Raw genomic sequence first — 20347 nt, forward strand, 5'->3', positions numbered from 1 at the left:
TCTATGTATTTCCACGTGGTCTTACCGAGAGCAAAGGAATGGCAGTTCTGTTCTCTCCAGGCTCTCCATGCTGACCCCCTCCTTTCTACTTCCTATTTCCTCTTTGTCACCTAGTCCCTCCTATCTTCCTTTCCTATTGGCCAACAATGCTTTATTATTAACCAGTATGAGAAACATATATACAGAATGACATCTCCCATCACCTTAAGGCTGCTTTGTCCAGCTGTTTTGAATGTAGAATCACCTGGTACTCTGTCAGGCGGTCTGGCTTGATCAAACCACATTAGTCTGGAAGGAATCCACAGCTTTTCCTTTTCTGTGGAAACAAAAATAGAAATCCTTTTCCCCAGTAACTTGTCCTTGAACTTAAATTTTGGAGTCAGAGCATTTTTTTTTTATTATTTTACATGTGGATCCCAATTCCCCCTCTCTCCCTCCCTCCCTTTTTCCTTCACTCCAATCCTCCCTCCTTCCCTCCCTTTTACCCTCTCTGCCCTCTCACATGCACTCTAACCACCCTCCCCTCCCATCCCCCCACCCCAGTTCCATATGCCATCCAGTTGGGGTCATGTTGGTCTGACAGGTCATGTGAAGTAGGGACTAGGGCTTCTCTCCTGTCTCTAGATTACAATTATCCCTCCATGGGGGATGTGTTCGCAAAGTCCTTTTGTGCACCAGGGATACATTCTGGCTCCACTGTCTGAGGTCCCTTAGACTGCTCAATCCTTCTGGCTGAGACCCATATTCAGGGGGGCCTGAGTCAGTCCCATGCTGGCTTCCCAGCTATCAGTCTGGTGGCCCGTTAGTTCCTCCTTGTTCAGTTAAGCTGTCTCTATGTGTTTCTGCCACCTGCCCTTGTCCACTCCATCTGCATCTGGGTTCTACTTTGACTCAGTGTTTAAGTATGGGTGTTTGCTCCTGTTTCCAACAGGTATTAGATGAGGGATCCATGGATAAGTTAGTTGCTGATCTCACTCTTCAGGAAGGACATTTATGGTAGCCTTTCCATGGAAGCTCAAATTGTTAGTTGGCAGCAGCCTTGTAGTTCTCTGGATCTTTCTTTGTGATCAGTTGTATCTTCAAACCAATATTGGCTCCCTCTTTTATGTGTTCTCTCTCTCTCTCTCTCTCTCTCTCTCTCTCTCTCTCTCTTTCTTGTCTTCTATTCCTAATGGGGCTCAATCTTCTTGGTCACACGTGTTTTCCTATCCTCTCCCTCGTTTCTTCTACTTCTCTCTCCATTCGCTGCCCCCCCCCCCACTTACTCTGTGCTCTGGGGGACTTGTCCCTTCCCAGTTCTGGAGTGACTTTATATGAATCTCTTAGAACACATCTTGTATCCTAGTTGCTCTGGTGGTGTGAATTATAGGCTGGTGATCCTTTGCTCTAGGTCTAAAATCTATATATGAGTGAGTACATACTGTCTTCCTCTGTTTGTGACTGGGTTACCTCATTCAGGATGGTTTCTTCAAGTGCCATCTACTTTCCTGGGAATTTCAAGATACCATTATTTTTTTCTGCAGAGTAGTATTCCATTGTGTAGATGTGCCACATCTTCATTAACCATTCTTCAGTTGAGGGGCATCTAGGTTGCTTCCAGGTTCTTGCTATTACAAATAGTGCTGCTATGAACATAGTTGAACAGATTTCTTTGCATGGATGTGGATCATTTGGGTATATGCCTAAGAGGGGGATTGCCAGGTCCTGTGGTAAACTAATTCCCATTATCCTGAGGAACCACCATACTGATCTCCGAAATGGCTGTATGACTTTGGACTCCCACCAGCATTGGAGGAGTGTTCCCCTTTCTCCACATCCTCTCCAACATGAGTCATCATTGGTGTTTCTAATTTTAGCCATTCTGCCAGGAGTAAGATGGTATCTCAAAGTTGTTTTGATTTGCATTTCCCTGATAGCTAAGGATGTGGAGCACTTTCTTAAGTGTCTTTCAGCCTTTTTGATTTCCTCTATTGAGAATTCTTTCTTCAGTTCTGTACCCCATTTTTTAATAGGGTTCTTTGGTGTTTTGTTGGCTAGTTTCTTGATTTCTTTGTATATTTTGGAGATCAGCTCTTTGTTGGGTATAGGATTAGTGAAAATCTCTTCCCAGTCTGTGGGCTGCCGTTTGGTCTTGTCTACTGTGTCCTTTGCCTTACAGAAGCTTCTAAGTCTGAAAAGGTCCCAGTTATTAATTGTTTCTCTCAGTGTCTGTGCCTCTGGAGTTATGTTCAAGAAGTGGTCTCCTATACCAATTTGTTCAAGGGTACCTCCTACTTTCTCTTCTAAGAGGTTCAATGTGGCTGGATTGATGTTGAGGTCTTTGATTCATTTGTACTTGAGTTTTGTGCATGGCGACAGACATGGGTCTATCTGCAGTCTTCTACACACCCTTTTCCAATTGTGCCAGCATCATTTATTGAAGATGCTGTCCTCGCCCCATTGTATTCTTTTAGCTGTTTTGTCGATGATCAGGTGTTCATAGGTGTGTGGGTTAATATAAGGATTTTCAGTTCGATTCCATTGGTCTACCTGTCTATTTTTGTGCCAATACCAAGCTGTTTTCAGAACTATAGCTCTGTAGTAGAGCTTAAAGTCAGAAATGGTGATGCCTCCTGAAGTTCTTTTATTGTATAGGGTTGTTTTGGCTATCCTGGGTCTTTTGTTTTTCCATGTAAAGTTGCTTATTATCCTTTCAAGGTCAGTGAATAATTGTGGTGGGATTTTAATGGGGATTGCACTGAATCTGTAGATTGGTTTTTGTAAGATTGCCATGTTTATCCTACCTATCCAAGAGCATGGGAGATCTTTCCATTTTTTGGTATCTTCTTTAATTTCTTTCTTTCGAGTCACAAAGTTCTTATTATATAGGTCTTTTACTTGTTTGGTAATCGTTACACCAAGATACTTTATGTTGCTTATGGCTATTGTAAAGGGTGATGTTTCTCCGATTTCTTTCTCTGTCTCTTTGTCGTCTGAAAAAAGTAGGGCTACTGATTTTATTGAGTTTATCTTGTATCCTGCTAGTTTGCTGAAGGTGTTTTTCAGCTGTAGGAGTTCACTGGTAGAGTTTATTGGGTCACTTATGTAAACTATCATATCATCTGCAAATAGAGACAGTTTGACTTCTTCCTTTCCAATTTGGATGCCCTTGATCTCCTTTTGTTGTCTTATAGCATTAGTTAGAACTTCTAGTACGATATTGAAGAGATATGGAGAGAGAGGACAGCCTTGTCTTGTTCCTGATTTTAGAGGAATTGGCTTATGTTTCTCTCCAGTTTGATGTAGGCAGTTGGTTTGCTATATATTGCTGTTATTATGTTTAGGTATGCTCCTGTTATCCCTGACTTCTCCAAGACCTTTATCATGAAAGGGTGTTGAATTTTGTCGAAGGCTTTTTCCGCATCTAGGGAGATGATCATGTGGTTTTTCTTTTTCAGTTTGTTTATATGGTGGATCATGTTGATAGATTTTCGTATGTTAAACCATCCCTGCATTCCAGGGATGAAGCCTACTTGGTCATGGTGGATGATTTCTCTGATGTTTTCTTGAATTCGGTTTGCCAGTATTTTATTGAGTATTTTTGCATCGATGTTCATCAGGAATATTGTTCTGTAGTTTTCTTTCTTTGTTTTGTCTTTGTGAGTCTTGGGTACCAAGGTTATTGTGGCCTCATAAAAAGAGTTTGGCAATGAACCTTCCGTTTCTATCTTGTGGAACAGTTTGTGGAGTAGTGGTGTTAGTTCTTTCTTGAATGTCTGGTAGAATTCTGCACTGAATCCGTCTGGCCCTGGACTTTTTTTCGTTGGAAGGCTTTCCATGACTGCTTCTATTTCATTGCGGGTTATAGGTCTATTTATATTGTTTGTCTGTTCTTGATTTAATTTTGGTAAGTGATAGTTATCCAGAAATTTGTCCATTTCCTTTGAAAATATTTTGGATTTCCTCTGCGTCTCTTGTTATGTTCCCCTTTTCATTTCTGATTTTGTTAATTTGCATGTTCTGTCTCTGCTTTTTCGTTAATTGGGTAAAGGTTTATCTATCTTGTTGATTTCTCTCAAAAAACCAACTCTTCCTTCCATTGATTTTTTTTTTTTTTTTTTTTTTTTTTTTGTATTGTTTTCCTGGTTTCTATTTTGTTGATTTCAGCCCTCAAGTTGATTATTTCCTGGCATCTACTGCTATGGGGTTAGTTCGCTTCTCTCTGTTCTAAGGCTTTCAGTTGAGCTGTTAATTCTCTTATGTGACTATCCTCTGTTTTCTTTACATGGGCACTTAGTGCAATGAACTTCCCTCGTAGCACTGCTTTCTAGGTGTCCCTTAAGTTATGGTATGTTGTGTCCTCATTCTCCTTGAATATTAGAAAGTCCTTAATTTCTTTATTTCTTCTTTGACCCAGGAGTGGTACAATTGCACATTGTTCAGTTTCCATTAGTTTGCAGGTTTTCTGCTATTTGTGTTGTTGTTGAATTCCAATTTTAAAGCATGGTGGTCTGATAAGATACAAGGGACTATTCCTATTCTCTTGTATCTGTTGTGGTTTGTTATGTCTCCGAAGTAGGGTGGACTGTTGGCTCCACCCTCTGTCCCAGTGCTCAACCAGAGCGGCAGGACAGTTGGCAGGGTAGGGCACAGAGTGGGGGGGGGCAGGTTCTTGATGGGGATGGGTGGGGGTGTCTTAGAGCTCCAAGGGTGCTCTGGATGGGGACAGGACACAGGAGCAGTAGGATCAGGGGCCAACCCAGGGAGTATGGAGGGGGGGGTGTTTGTAGGGGACAGGCAGCCCCAATTGGGCCCAGACTCACCTCTGGCCAATAGCTGGTGGAAGAGGACAAAGGCTGAGCTGAAACTTGGGAAGTTTTTGCAGGATAGTGGGATCTCACTGGAAACTGGGACTCTCTAGTTGAGGCCTCTTTCTTTTGCATAGCCCCTGCTTTGTGGGTCAAGGTCTTGCCCGCAGGAACTCCGAGTAGACCCACAGATATAGATGGATCTCTGGGCGGGGTCCGAGACTCCAGCAGAGTCTGGCGGTGGGGTCAGAGACCAAGCAGGTGGAAATTACGGGTGGTCCCGTGTGGATAGGCAGGTCTCTTTTGTCAGAGTTGCTCAGAGAAGTCTCCGAAGTAGGTCTTGTTTTAGAAGGTTGGTATATTTTGGGTAGATAATTTTAATACAGGCATGTAGTTTGAGTATTCAAATGTTTGTATTTTTAATAACATTTTTATTGTGTGGCTTGGTGAATTCTAGTATCAGTCCCACTCTTTATCCCAGCTGAGAGGAATTAACTATAGACCAGGTCAACTCAAATCTTGCTTCCTCTGCTCCCTGGGTGCTGGATTACAAGTGTGTGCTATCATGCTCATCTTTTTAATACAAGTTTTTATGAGACTTGATTGTTGTAAAGTTTCCTATTATGTAATATATGCTTATACTTCCACCTGTTTATTGGGGAAAACAAAGCCTAAAGTTTTTAGCCACATACACCTTTCTATATAATGTAATGTATGTGCATATTTATTTTGCATTCAAGTTTCAGATGAAGCCCTGAGAGATTTGTACCTAGTTGTTGTTAATTGCTCCTTTGTGACAAGCCCAGATTCATAATGGAAGAATGTTGTATATGAGATGCCAGTTGTCAGTTTGTAATTGTTACATGTAAGCAACTTTAGTATTTGGAAATGTTTTTCTTCAGATAATTGTGAAAGAGAAATTAATAAACATGGTGATGCTGATGAGGTAATGAGAGAAATAGTGATCAGAATAAAGAACTGTCTGAGCATCTAGGCATGCACAAAGAATTTATGGAATACCATGGGACACATCATTCAGATTCCCTAGGAAAATAGGTGAATAAGACAGAATGCCTACAAAGTACTAAAAAGTAGAAAGGAAAAATGTCCTGGATTTTTGTTATACAAAAATCAATAATAAAACTCAGGCAGGCTCTCTAGTGACTTTGTGTAAATATATAAAAACACGTTTTTATTCATTATATAAATATTATAGAAAGGAAAAAAATTATTAGAAATATAAATCAATATAGAAACATTTATTTGTTTGTTTGTTTGTTTATTTATTTATTTATTTATTTTGGTTTTTTGGAGACAGGGTTTCTGTATAGCTTTGGAGGCTGTCCTGGAACTAGCTTATGTAGACTAGGCTGGTCTCGAACTCACGGAGTTCCGCCTGCCCCTGCCTCCCAGAGTTCTGGGATTTAAAGGTGTCTGCCACCATGGCCCAGCTCAAGAAACATTCTTAAAGGTTTATTGTAAGAAGTACGGTTTTTTCAGCCCCTTGTCCTGCCGCCGCGCCAGCCCCAAATAACACACAGAGACTCTGTATTTGATATTATACTGTTGGCCAGTTACTACTTTCTTATCGTCTAGCTCTGTCTTAAGTATTAACCCATTTGTGTTAATCTATGCATTTCCACGTGGTCTTCTTACCCGGAGCCAGCTGTTGCGTACTGCTCTCTCCAGACTCTCCATCTTGACTTCTCACTTACAACTCCTATTTCCTCCTTGTCTCCTAGTCCCTCCTATCTTCCTTTCCTATTGGCCAACAGTGCTTTATTCATTAACCAGTATGAGAAACATATATACATAATGGCATCTCCCATCAGTTTATTATAATTTAGTATTTAGAAACTTTTTTCCTCAAGTACTCACTTTGTTTACATAATATTTATTAGTAATAAATATGTATACCATACTTTTAAAAGAAATACTTTCTTTAGTAATTAAAAGCCAAAAATAATAGAATGTATTTGTATATTTATTTTATTATTTTTCAGTTTCAATCTCATTTTATTTGGATATCTGATACTCAGAATAAAAAGTTTTAAATTGATAATATAAAATCAGGCAAATAAGATTTAAATGGTACAGGTCAATTTAGTATGTGAATTTTTGTCTATGCGTATTGGTGGCATAAAAGTTATCCTAATTAGTTTTAAATATATTTTGTTTTAAGGATATATAGAATATCAACTATTTCTTTCTTAATAGAATGAACAAATTAATGGAACTAGCAAATCTTCAGCCCAAAAGACCTAAAGCCGCAAAGCCACGCCAAGTGAGAAAAAAACGAAAAATCAAGGATATATTGAATATACCTTCGTCAGCTTCACATAGGTAGTTTTGTGTATACTTATGAAATGAAGGGGTTTTTTGTAATGTGCTATGTTTATTAACTTAACTCAGATTATTCTTCAGGCTGGTAGCTTGTCATTTGATTTGGTTGATTACTGGGTTTCTGTTTGCCAAAATTGTAGTTGTTAAAACTCAGTGTTCTTTTCACATTAGCATCTTTTCTCTTATTAGGTAGGCATATTTTCTGCTTCTTACTAGTGATTGCAATTTCAACTTCATTTAACTCTTCTGCAAGTTACTTTTTTTCCCCCCAGAGTTTAAGTGAGAAGTTTTATTAGAAGGGGGGAGGGAAGAAGAAGTAAAGAGAAAAGAGATAAAGAGACATAGAGAGAGGACAGAAGAGAAGAGGGAGACAGGAAAAGTCCTGACTGCCCCAGGGGAACAGCAGGAAGGAGAGAGCAGGGAGAACAGGAAGAGAGCAGGAGAAGAGACTGAAGAGAGTGAAGAGCCTGAAAGAGAGCAAAGAGTGCAAGTTATGTTTTAATAGATGTAATCTTCTGTATAAATGATGACACCTTAGCCTCTCTTTGACATGGCAGTACCATGCTTTTAATTCTTATAGCAGCGCTAAATAGCAAGAGCACCCTAAGCTACATTTTCTAGTAGTTGTACTACACCATAAAAATGAGCAAATCAAGGCCAATAGTAATAATTATTTAATCCGTTATATTGAAAATATTATTTCATCATGCAGTCTGTATAAAAATGTTATTGAGCATTTAAGACATTTTTTCTTTACCGAAATTCATCAATTACATGTAGCTAGTGACTGAGTTGCATCCAGAGCACTGATTGCACAGTGTACAATATATATTGTTTTAAAAACTCTGCCAGGTGATGAGGTTTATGCCTGTAATCCTAGCACTTGGGAGAGCGACCTAGAATGATTTTAATTTCAAAGTAATTCTCTGCTACATACACCAAGCTTAAGCCTGTGTTAAATGGGCTGGCAAGGTGGTTTCATGGGTAAAGGTTCCTGTGGCCAATGGTAATGATTAGAGTTTGATGCTCAATATCCACATGGTGGAAGAAAGAGTTATCTACCACAGTTTGTCTTCTGACTAAAAATGTTCCACCACACATACAAAATAAATGTCAAATAAATAAAAGATACTCTTGTATACTTGACTGAACAAATGAACACCTCCTGGTAAATTTACTGCTTCAAATGAATACATAAATCCTAACTTATTCACTTACCGAATGTCTTTATTTAAAGTTAGAAGATCCTTTAACCTCAGTTTCCTTATCTGTAAATTAAGTGTTAACAGTACCATTACCAGCTGTTGAGCTTTGTTGAACTACTAAATCTAGACAGTTTGTGTAGTTCCTAAAATGGAGAGGGATGTCTTATCATCACAAGTTTTTTAAATTTAAAGAAAATCTGAAGAAATGTTCCTAAAATTTTATTTTAAATTATAATCTAATATTGTAATTGTTTATAAATACCAGTTTGCATCCTGTGCTGTTACCATCTGATGTATTTGACCAACCACAACCTGTAGGCAATAAGAAAATTGAATTCAATATATCTACCAACATGCCAGCAGCATTTCAGAAAGATTTGGAAAAGGAACAGAATAATGAAGAAAAAAATTCTGGTAAGAAAAATTTAGTTATTTCATACACTTAGCAGCCTTTTTATGTTAAAACCAAATTTTATAGTAGTGTTTGTCAACTCTCCTTGAAGTATGTAGGTACAGACTGAGGCTGGAGATCAGGTGGTAGAAAGAGTGTATGGAGATCTGGGTTTAGTCCCTAGTACTTCATAAACTGAGTTTGGTAATACAACCTTGGAATTCCAGTGCTGGGGAAGTAGAGGCAGGAGACTCAGAAGTTCAGTGACATCCTTGGCTAATGGTTGGAGGACAGCCTGGAATAAATGAGACTCTATCTGAAACATTAAAAGAAATTTGGTTAGGTGAATCTCAGTATCTCCATTTCAACTCTTATCTAAATAAAATTTAGGCTAAAAGGAAAGATTGTAACTGTGCTTTTTATTTTCTGGTATTTTGAGGTAAGAGTCTCAATGTATTCCAAAACAGGCTAAAACCTATGCACTTTCTCAAGTGTTAAAAATCAATGTTGGGAACCAACATTTCTGGCTGGTCTTGTTGATTTCTTCTCGTGATAACATCTACACGAAATTTTGGGGTTTTGCTGATTTTAGTGCAGATAATAATAGAATTTCTTATATTAACAACCTTTCATTTCCTGGTGTATAAGTTATTCTATGATTGTTTTTGAAGTTTTTTCCTTTTTTTGCCATTTATATAGTTTTTAATTGAGTACTTTATTTTAATTATCAACCACAATTTCCTTTCCCTCCTATTCCTCTTCTTTCCACCCCCATCCACTCCTCTCTCTCCATTTAGAAGGGCAAGGCCTCCCATGGGAGTCAACAAAGCATGGTATATCAGTATTCTATGATTATTAACAGAAATATATCATGTTTTAGAAAACAAGCCATGTTATCCTGGAGTTGTAGATTTCATACATACATACATACATACATACATACATACATACATAGATAGTTATAGATTTCTTACATATGTACATACATACACACACCACACACACACACACATACCACACAGAGGATTAATATATTATAATGCTTGGCTTGTTTAAGCTATTAACTTGTTAGTAGCAATAAATTTTTTTGTTTAAAAATAGTTTTAATTTTTATTTACATACGTGTATTTGTGAAGTCATATGGACACTTGAGTGAAGCTGCCTGCTGAGTGCAGCTGCCTGCTGAGGCCAGCATAGGGCATTAGAATCCCTGGAATGGAGTTACAGGGCGTGAACCATCTGTGTGGTGTGTTGGGAACTGAATTCTGAACCTCTACAAGAGCATTATATGCTTTTAACCACTGAGCCATTTGTCAGGCTTCATGGTGACATTCTTTAAATATATGATTCAGAAGTAATACAAGCTATTAGAAATTGAATCACAAATTTTTAAAAAATTAAATGTATTAAATCCACTTATCCTTTTGATTCCACAAGGGTGACTGATTTGTGATTGTGTATGTTATTCTATACTTTATGCTCTGAGCTTTGTGTTACTAACAGAATACTTCATATGACCTTGAAAGTGATACATTTATTTGGATCACAGTTTTAGAAGGTCAGCCCTGTTACTTTGGGTCCTATGAAAAAGCATGTGACAGAAAAAGCTAACTACTTAAATTATCGAGCAAAAACAGTATGAAGTATCGAGAAATTAGTATCGTAAAACTCAAGACCTTAAGTATCCTTCAAGGCCATATGTGAAGACTTTCTACTGGACACATCTCTTAAAGTTTCAAATCATCTTGCAATATTGCTATGCCAGAGATTAAGCCTTTAATATAAGGGCCTATAGGGGGCATTCCAGATTTGAAAAATGCCAGATGTTACATAGGAAAAATATGTTTCTCTTGCTGGAGTTAGTTACATAGCTATTTTCTCATTTAATGTCTAGTTACCTTTCATTCATATATTTTACTATAATTGATAAATATAAACTAAACACATTTATGGGATACAGTTTTGTGCTTGGCTAAAACATTTTATGCTTATGAAGGTCAGGCAGTCCATCATCCCATTCTGTGTCAGTTTTAAGCTTGTATTGTTGGATAGTGGAAATATGGCATCTTTTTTGCAGTTCATAGTTTTAGGCTGTAGATACTCTATTTGTAAAGTGGATTTTCTACATTAAGACTTTATGGAGGACTTCTGTTAGTACTTAACTTGTTTCATCCAACATTTTTTGCCAATTCTAGTCAGACAGTGCTGATGCTAAAATTCATATTTTTAAATTTTAGTATGTTGCTATCTACAGTAAAAAGTTAACTTGAAACATAGTTAGCTGATTTCTTAAGTATGAAATACTTGTCCATGAAGGATGAACATTATTACTTACTTTTCCTGGTTTTGTGGGGAGGTTAATGGAATGTTTTTGTATCCCCAAATGGAATTCTTTTGTTTTTTTCATTTTAGCCTAATGTGTTGACTCAAGTCTTTTCATTTATGTTGAAAGGAGTACATTGTTTAACAGTATTCTGATGTTGGATCATGAAGTTCTTATGACCATTGTAGATTATCTTGAGTCACTGTATTTTGTTTGAATACTATTAACTTTACAACGTGACTAATTGAACATTTATTTTAACATATAATTATTACTGTTTCTGAGTGGGTAGGTTAAGCAATCAATTGCTATATACCAATATACACATTCATATCTGACATTGAATATTTTCATCAGGTTCCCATTTGGTACATCAAACTGAGTATGCTAAAGCTTAAATCATTTTCTCCCTGTTTGCCACCTGAGTAGCACTGCAATGTAAGCATTTGGCTTTTAACTGTTGTCTATAGCTGCCTTCATGCTGCAGTAGCAGAACTTAATAGTCAAAACCAGTCTTTCCTTGGCCCATACAACCCTAAAACACTATTTTTTGGACAGGTATAGGAAAGATTGGCCTGCTTTTGTTCTGAGAACCAAGAAACATTAAAAATGACCAAATGACACTTTTGAAAACTGTAAATAGAAAACAGGAAAAGAAACTTGGGGGGGGGGAGGGTTGGCTTTGTTTGTTGTACTCTGTTTTTTTTTTTTTCCTTATGACTAATGTTAATGTTGAACTCTTAGATTCACCAGATACTGAACTTAATGATTCAAATACAGGATTTGGAAAAATTTTCCCCAAACCTAATTTGAACATCACAGAAGAAATTAAAGATGATTCTGATGAAATGCCTTCACAATGTATTTCTCGAAGGGAGTTGGAAAAGGGTCGAATTTCTAGAGAAGGTAATATAATGACGTAATCCAACTCATAGTCCATCTTATAGTTTGTGTTCTACTTCTGTTTTTCATGTCTTATTGGAATTAGAATACCCTATGGGTCATTTACATTAAGATAGACACTTTAGTGTCTCTCTGTGATTAGTTTATTGACACTTCTTTTAAAAAGTCACCTCGTACCGGGAAAGTTCTTACCATGCAGTGTTTTCAGTAAATATTTGTGTAATCAGTGAGTCCAAAAAGCCTGAAGTCATATATTCTGTATATAAAAGAGTTTTGACAAATGATTGTCATATAATATCTAAAGTAGATATAAGGTGATTATTAAAATTTTGGTAGTTTGATTCGGTTCATGTTTTAGAGCATTATAGTCCATGGTGGCAGAAGACATCATGATGGGAACAATTGAATGCTCATGTCTCGATCCACAAGCTATAGGAAGAGAGAGCGCACTAGGAACGGTACAGGTCTTTAAAATTCAGAGCCTGCTCCTAGTGGCACACCTCCTCCAAGGTCATACCTCCTAATCCTTCCCAAACAATTCTATTAACTAGGGATCAAATATTCAAACGTAGGAGCCCATACACCTCATTCATATTCAAAATTATTTTTTAATGTTTTAGTACTGATTTTTTTAATTTAATGATTTGTCATTGTTACAAATACATTTCTCTGCAATAATGAGGAATCAGCCTCTGGTTAATACTTTTGATTTAAAATCTGGTTTCTCAAGACAGATAACTGGCAGTAAATATGAAGAACTGTAATGGGGTTTGAGACCTTTGTCTCTGAAATTTCTGGTTATTGATTTTTGAATGCATTATTCCTACATTGGAATATGACAGTGACTAATGATTTGTAAAATGCATTTAAAGCAGAATAGTTATATACATGGTTATCGTCACATATTTAGGATTTTTAATAGAGTGGTTCCTCTTGAAGCACCCTTAATCTGGTTTGGGGTACAGACTTTAATTCTATATAATTCTATATAATTGGGAAATTTTAAGCAAAAGTTCAGTTTTCTTATATAATTCTTTAGATTTTAATGAATATTTCTATTTGTGTAATATTGTTAACTACTATCTGTTGCTAACATTTTCATAAAGCTTATTTTTGCCCTTTTAGCAGTTGCAACTGAATGTTTAATTTTTAAAAATCCCTGAAGGTATTTTATTTTGTATCTTTGTTTTGTTTTTTTCTTAAAAAGAAATGGAAACCCTTTCAGTTTTCAGAAGTTACGAACCTGGTGAACCAAACTGCCGAATTTATGTAAAGAATTTAGCTAGACATGTTCAAGAAAAGGTGAGGTAAAATTTGCAATTTGATTTTGTTATTTTACTTTTTACCCCTGGGTTTCTTATTTGTCTAATTTTTTTTATCCTTTTTTATCTTCTAGGACCTTAAATTTATATTTGGAAGATATGTTGACTTTTCTTCAGAAACACAGCGGATAATGTAAGTGGCAAACAGAATCAGTCTCAAATTTTGTGTTTTATTTGTTACTAATTCACCATGTTTTGCTATGCTTGATTTTTTTTTTCTTTAGTGCTAAAGCACACATGATGAATCATTTGCTTTCTTACATAAATGTCTTTATAGAAGTCTAGAACAGGAATAGATGAATTTCTATGTAAATGAGCAAATAGCATTTTTAATATTTTAAATCAGATCATATTTGTTACAGGTGTTCCCAATTTTTCCTAGTATAAGCTGATATAAACTGTATATAAAGGAATGCTTATTGTTATATTCTACTAAGTCTATTAATATATGCACATCTTCTAATAAGTTTTGTCTGAAATCCTTTGACACTAAAGTGTTGTTATTCAACTTTTTGTTTTTTAAGCATTGCCTGAGAATTACCTAGAAAACTTGGTTCAGTAGTTTTGTTGACCCATGCATTTCTAAAAATGACATAAGCTATTTAATTTTATCTTATTTCTAAGTGAAACCAATACTTTTAAAATCTTACCTGCCCACTGTGTCTTTTGGATATATTTTATGTTCATATATAAAAGATATATATTGTTAAGGTTATATTTTCAATGTTATCTTGCATATAATTACAGTTTGATGTGAAAGAAACTATTAATATTGTTTCTTCTGAGACAAGTAATGATGATTAAAAAAATTTCACTGCAAAAAATCGTGGTGCATTTTCACTTGCGTGTACATTTGTGTTCACAAACATACATAAGTGGGTGGGTACACCTGTTTGTGTGTATTTGCAATTCTTTGTTCGTCACACACTCTCCTTTTTTCATATTTGTTTGCCTGACAAGTGTTTTTATTGGTCTAATACTCACCAAGTTGTGAAGGTTGCTAGTCTGGCTGTTCATGAAATCAGAAGCCATCTGTTGCTACCTCCCTTCTTCTGCCGGTACAAGCATATATTGCTATGCCCAGCTTTTTGTTTTCTTAGTTAGTTTTGTTTGTTTGTGTTAATGAGAGTTTATGGGATTGAACTTGGGTTCTTGTTCAAGCAAAGTAGGCACTTTTCTGGCTTTGCTGTTACTAGCCTTATCAGTTGATACTTTATGTTTAGGGTTTTAAAATACTAAATATTTTCATTGTTAGTTGCAATTTCATTTTTATAAGTAGGTCTTAAAACCAGTTTTCTCTAAAAAAATGTTTATATGTGATCTTAATGTAGAGTAATAAGATATTGAGGAAGTAGACGAGGAATAATGTGTGACTTTCTACCTTTGTGTGGAAAAACCATTCTGTGTCCGTGTACCAGTAGCTCTGAGTAACTGCCGTAAAAGTCTGTAAACACTTACTATTGTAAATTCAACAGTGTAAGCCAATTTATGAGTTTGCTCTTATACTTCCTAGTTATATAATTTAAAATTGTGATGATAGCATAATTGTTGCTTGCTAAGAACAATACAGAATACAATTTTAAAATATCTAATTCAAAATTTTCTAATAGTACTGTTGTTAGTTTGAAATGGCAAATTTTTGGATTAAGACCCTTGACTTATTTATGTTTTTAAGATCAGTGTTCTTTAAATCATAATTACTTATTTAAAAAAAAAAATATGTACTTGTAGGTTTGATATTCGCTTGATGAAAGAAGGCCGCATGAAAGGACAAGCTTTCGTTGGACTTCCAAATGAAAAAGCAGCAGCTAAAGCCTTAAAAGAAGCTAATGGCTATGTTCTTTTTGGAAAACCCATGGTGGTTGTATCCTTTAAGCCAGGCCATTCTAATACCCTGGGGTTTTAGCAGTGGGATATATATAATTAATTTCAAGTTGCCATTTATGATATCAATAATTGTTATTCAAAGTTGTTACTTAGCAGCTAAATATGCCTTAGCTCAGTTAGATGACAACTTTTCTTAATCATTTATTGGAAGATAACGTAAGTTTAGCAATGTAAGGGAAAGTTCAGCCAAGTTTATATATTTATCCAGCTCTAAATTATTTCCTCATGTTAAGGTCAAGACACAATATCTAGAAATGTACTTGGAAGTCATTGGAAGGGATTCCACTGTAGTTTTATTGTAATTCACATTTCTGCTTTGGTATTTCAATGGCCAAAATCATTGCATAACTGTCTTATAGTAAATTCAACTTTTAAATTAGATATTAGTGACAGTACAGATAAGAAAAAGCAACAGTTTTTTAAAAGGCCAGATGTTTTTTTATTTCCTATCAATTGTGAATATTATGCAAGAGTTAGGAAAAGTAATTTTAATGCTATTTTCTATTCTGTATTAGATATTAGGACTGTATAGTATCTATTTTCATATAGTAGTTCCTGATGACTAAATCATGTGTGTTTATGATGGGAGCCTTAATTTTAACGCATTAGCAGTTTGCTCGATCTGCTAGACCAAAACAAGACTCTAAAGAAGGAAAACGGAAGTGATAGGAATGGGGAAAGGTAAGTGAAAAAAACAGTAAAAGATAAGAGAGTTTCTTGGAGTAAAAGTATGGAAACATAAAAGTCGTATGGGTTACTATTTCAGATATATTTTATGAATTTTTAAGAAAAATGTCTGTGTATGCAGTTCATTTTCATTAACTTCAAAATTATAACTAGAATAAAATCAGTTTGTAACAATTTTAGAGAATTTTATAGAGGGAATGTGTTGGTTGTTATTTTGTATATGTTTTCTGCTTGGAGATGTCTTTAATTCCTAACCTCTGTTGTAATCACTTAAGAGGGCTTGCTAAAAACTGATTGCTGGTCCTTCCCTCTAAGAGTTTCTATGTCAGTAGGTCTGAGGTGGGTGACAGATAGTCCCATTTTTCCTGTGATTAAGGAATTTCTCTGCATACAATAATTGCAGTGGTAAAAGGGACAATATCTGCAAAGCCACAAACAGCTGGGTATTCTTACTGGCATTGGACCAATTGCACAATCATAGGTGACAGTGAGGTGTTGAGTTCAGGGACCACACTGAAAACTGAAGGAAAATACTTACTAAAATTCTACAGTGCTACATATTTAGAATGATTAGCATTCTTTGTTAGCCTAAGGTTTTGTGGCATAATTTATTTGGAATGTTCACTACCTACTTAAGTGAATAAATGATTTCAAGTGGTGGAGTTAAAGACTTTAAGTTATGGTACTTTGAGAAATGAGTGGATTTTTTTGGGCTGTAAATTAGAGATATTTTATGTTTAGTTATTCTACTCTTACAACCTGGAAGAACATGAAATAATTTGTCAAAATTGCTATTTAGTTGGGAAAACTATCAAAAGAGAAAGATCTGCTTACTATTTAATCTCTGTGAGTTTATTGGAGTATTTAAGCTTGTTTTCAAAACAAATGTGTCATAAATACTGTGCAGAAAAAATGAAGAATTTCAGTCTGTATTTTAGTAAATCATTTATAAATTTATTGCTACCAGTTAGAAAAAAAAAAAAATAAACTACATTCTGCTGTTCTTCCTTAGAAGCATTCCTGCGTAAATACTGCTGTAATACTGTCATACAAGTGTATCCTTTCTTGTTGTATCCTTTTTGGGGCAGTGGCTTTGTTTTGTTTCATTTTGTTTTCTGGAAATACTTTACCTACCATCTATCATTTATCCAGATTAAGCAATACTTTTTTATATTATATTCAAGTGAAATATTTCTCAAGCTAGTTTTGTAGTCTGAACAAATATTTTACATGTATTTTAGATTCACTGTTTAATGTTTTATGTTATCATATAATCAAGGAGTTTTTTTCAGGGAAAGTTAGTGAATCAGGTCGCTTTGTATATATATATATGCTTTACTACAGAGTATGGTAGTATTTCTTCTACATGTGAATTTCCTCAACCTAATTCAGGAATACGCTTTCTGTTTCATGGTATATCCCTTTTTAAGTGTTGTTCTAGTTTAATTTTTGTTGCTGTGACAAATACTCTGACAAAAAGCCACTCAGAGAAGAAGGGGGGGTTATTTCTCTCATAATTCCAAGTAATAGTTTATTGTTGTGGGGAAGTCAAGGCATGAATTTAAAGTATAATATCCATAGTTGAGCAGAGAGAGAATAAATCCATAGAATCTTGATTGCTTAGTCTGACCTAGCTTTTTCCTTTCAAACACTGTTCAGTTTCCCATTTCCTATGGGATGGTGCTACCCAAAATTGGCTGGATCATACATCAGTTAACAATCAAGATCATATTATGCCCTCAGACCGACATAGTCTAGATAATGCTTAATTATGATCAGGTGATTAGGTGTTGTTTTCAGTTGACAGTTAAAGCTATCCAGCATAGTTTCTGTATATAAAATATTCTAAAATTTGACTGGGAAAAGATCTTTTTTCCTTAAGTAATAAATATATTGAAAAATAACTATTTTTATAAAAATCTCATAATGGAGTAACAGATAGCACATTGAAAGTGTAATTGAAATGTCTTTGACAAGTTGATTTCCTTTACTGTTGGTCTTTTCAAAACAAAAATGAAAAACTCAAAAACTAAATTTATATATATATATATGTATATATATAATTTTGATGGATGTACATATATACATATATATAAATTTGAAAAGAATAACAGATAAGACATGTTATACTTCAGATAGCTTAGTAAATTAACTTCTAGGAATAAGCACAATGATTTCAGGCTTTATGATGACTGAACTCTCTCAGAACAGTCAGTCTCAAATTTTCCTGCACATTTAAATCCTGAGAAGTCTAAAATATGTAATAATGAATTACCTGTTTTCAGTCTTAGAGTTTGATTCTAGTGTTATTAATATAGAGAGAACCACCAAGGAAGAGTTTCTATATATATTTCTAGACTCTTGTATTAGAGGTAATAAAAAAAATGCAAATCACTTGGAATAAAATCCAATAATACAGCTTAAAAGGATCTCTTAGTAATAGAAAGGACCACTGACATTTTTAGATGCTACTTTGTTAAAGTGACTGGCCATTGTGTACCAACGTAGTCAGTCATAATTTTTTTTTTGGTAGTAAAATAAAAACACTCAACATTTTGTGGGAAATGGTGCCAGTATAAATGACATAAAACTACTTAAAATTCTTTTTGTTATTCTAATAGTAGAAGCTGATGAAAATTGAGATTATAGCCTCTTAATATACACAATTAAAATAGTTTTAAGTATTATAAGTAGAAGTTATTAACATATTTTGTTGTGCTGACATGATTCACTAATTTTCTGCATATAAATATTTGGGCTTCTTAAAGTTAATGAATTGAATTATATTTTTAATGAACTTTTGTGGTGTTTTAGGTTCCTACTGAATTCTCTGTCTTTCAAGTACTGTGGAACTATGACAGAAGAAATTGATCATCAGGACTATGGAACTGTGCGTAACAACATTGAAAGCATTCAAAAATCTCTTTATCTTCACATTAGTGCTTGGAGATATTTTATAATAGTTTATTGCATATATAATAAATTATTTTCTTCTCAGCAGTGTCCATAATTTTTTATACTTGGTTTATATTTCTAAGTAAATGTAACAATGAATATGAGCTATTAAATGTTTTAGTACTAGATATACATTTTCCTTTATGATTCTTAATACTTTTATTTTCTAGTTTTACCTATGTACAATGCACTTTTTTTTTTCATGTGGGTGATAAAAGCATTTATTTTCTTTTTTTTGATATTTTTAAAATTTATTTTATATAACAAAGTCCATTTAAATGAAAACAAACATTTATAGACAATATTTGGGAATTTGGGCGTTGTTCTTTCCAAACTACTTCCTGCTGGTAAGGGGCGCTGTCATGGGGGATTCGAAGAAGATTCAGAAATCCTGGCTGGACAAAGCAGCCTTACAGATATACAATGCACTTTTACGCATAGTTTCAGAAGTATTACTTAGGTAGTTGTTTTAAGAAGAGTTTTCCCAGCTGGACAAAACAGCCCTACAGACTACAGCTAGGATAACTGGTAAAGAGAAAAACCTTTATAAAGCATTTATTTGATGGCAGTTGTGTCAAAAAGAAAAGTAGGAAAGAACAGAAAATGGTCAACACAAAAGTCAAGAACAAATTTAAATAGACATTTAATCCAAGGGCTAATGGGTGCAAGTTAGCACCCAAATGTTTTTTAATGTCACATGCAACTGGAAAATGTAAAGAGCTTAAAACTTATTATGACAGCATTTTCAAAAGACATGAAGGCAGACTCTTGAATGCACAAGGCAGAACTAGTCAGTTCAAATGTAGATGAACAAGTTCAGTTCAAGGTGATGTGAGAGTTGAGGACATAACTTTATGCTATATTGTGGTTCTCTTTCTAAAGGTACTTTATCAAAGGTATAGATCTTCATACCAGATGACAGATTTTATTGTATGAAATTTACATAATAAACTTCATTTGTCTTGTTCTATGTCATTTGTCATTTGTGTATATGCTTGTGATAAGTAGTATAAAATTTCTCATGGTAAGCTTTGATTATCATGAGATACCAAGCTATTACCAGATATTAACCATATAATTTTATCCTTTATTTAAAGTAATTCCCTTTAAAGAATGTCTTTCAATTGTTTTTCTAAATTTGTAATCTATTTTATGTGTGACTTGTCTTCAGTTTTGGTGAAGAGTAGGCCCATCACTTATTTTTATTTCTTTTTACTTGTAACTGTAGATATTAATACAGTTTTTTTTTGGTCTTAATTCTTGCCTTTCATACCTCCGAACCCAGAAGTACTAGCAGAACTGTCCACATAAATTTATAAAATATGTTACTACTATTGCTACTTATAGCCCCCACTTTTTTTTAAAAAAAATATTTTATGTACATGGTTTATCTTCATGCACGAGTTTATGCCAGAAGAGGGCATCAGATCCCATTATAGATGGTTCTGACCATACTATACTATGTGGTGGCTGGAACCTCTGGAAGAGCAGCCAGTGTTTTTAACCACTGAGCCATCTCTCCAGCCCTCCTACTACTTATTGCA

General features: G+C 34.9%; 1 protein-coding gene across 6 annotated transcripts in view; it reads left to right on the top strand.

Moving 5' to 3' along the window:
* Rnpc3 (RNA binding region (RNP1, RRM) containing 3) overlaps nucleotides 1-18845 on the top strand; it is a 31019-nt gene extending 12174 nt beyond the window's left edge. Inside the window, exons 8-16 of one of the 6 annotated variants that reach the window (XM_051185636.1) lie at nucleotides 7005-7133; nucleotides 8601-8749; nucleotides 11794-11955; nucleotides 13160-13254; nucleotides 13349-13407; nucleotides 15006-15138; nucleotides 15771-15842; nucleotides 16861-17261; nucleotides 18663-18845. In XM_051185636.1, the coding sequence (XP_051041593.1) occupies nucleotides 7005-7133; nucleotides 8601-8749; nucleotides 11794-11955; nucleotides 13160-13254; nucleotides 13349-13407; nucleotides 15006-15138; nucleotides 15771-15827 (784 nt within the window). In that variant the 3' untranslated portion in view covers nucleotides 15828-15842; nucleotides 16861-17261; nucleotides 18663-18845. The remainder of the gene's footprint in view (nucleotides 1-7004; nucleotides 7134-8600; nucleotides 8750-11793; nucleotides 11956-13159; nucleotides 13255-13348; nucleotides 13408-15005; nucleotides 15139-15770; nucleotides 15843-16860; nucleotides 17262-18662) is intronic. The other 5 variants (XM_051185639.1, XM_051185638.1, XM_051185641.1 and 2 more) reach the window with 5 other exon arrangements.
* Nucleotides 18846-20347: the final 1502 nt, after the last annotated feature.

The sequence above is a fragment of the Phodopus roborovskii genome, unplaced genomic scaffold (genome assembly GCF_943737965.1).
Source record: "Phodopus roborovskii unplaced genomic scaffold, PHOROB, whole genome shotgun sequence".
NCBI lineage: Eukaryota > Metazoa > Chordata > Mammalia > Rodentia > Cricetidae > Phodopus > Phodopus roborovskii.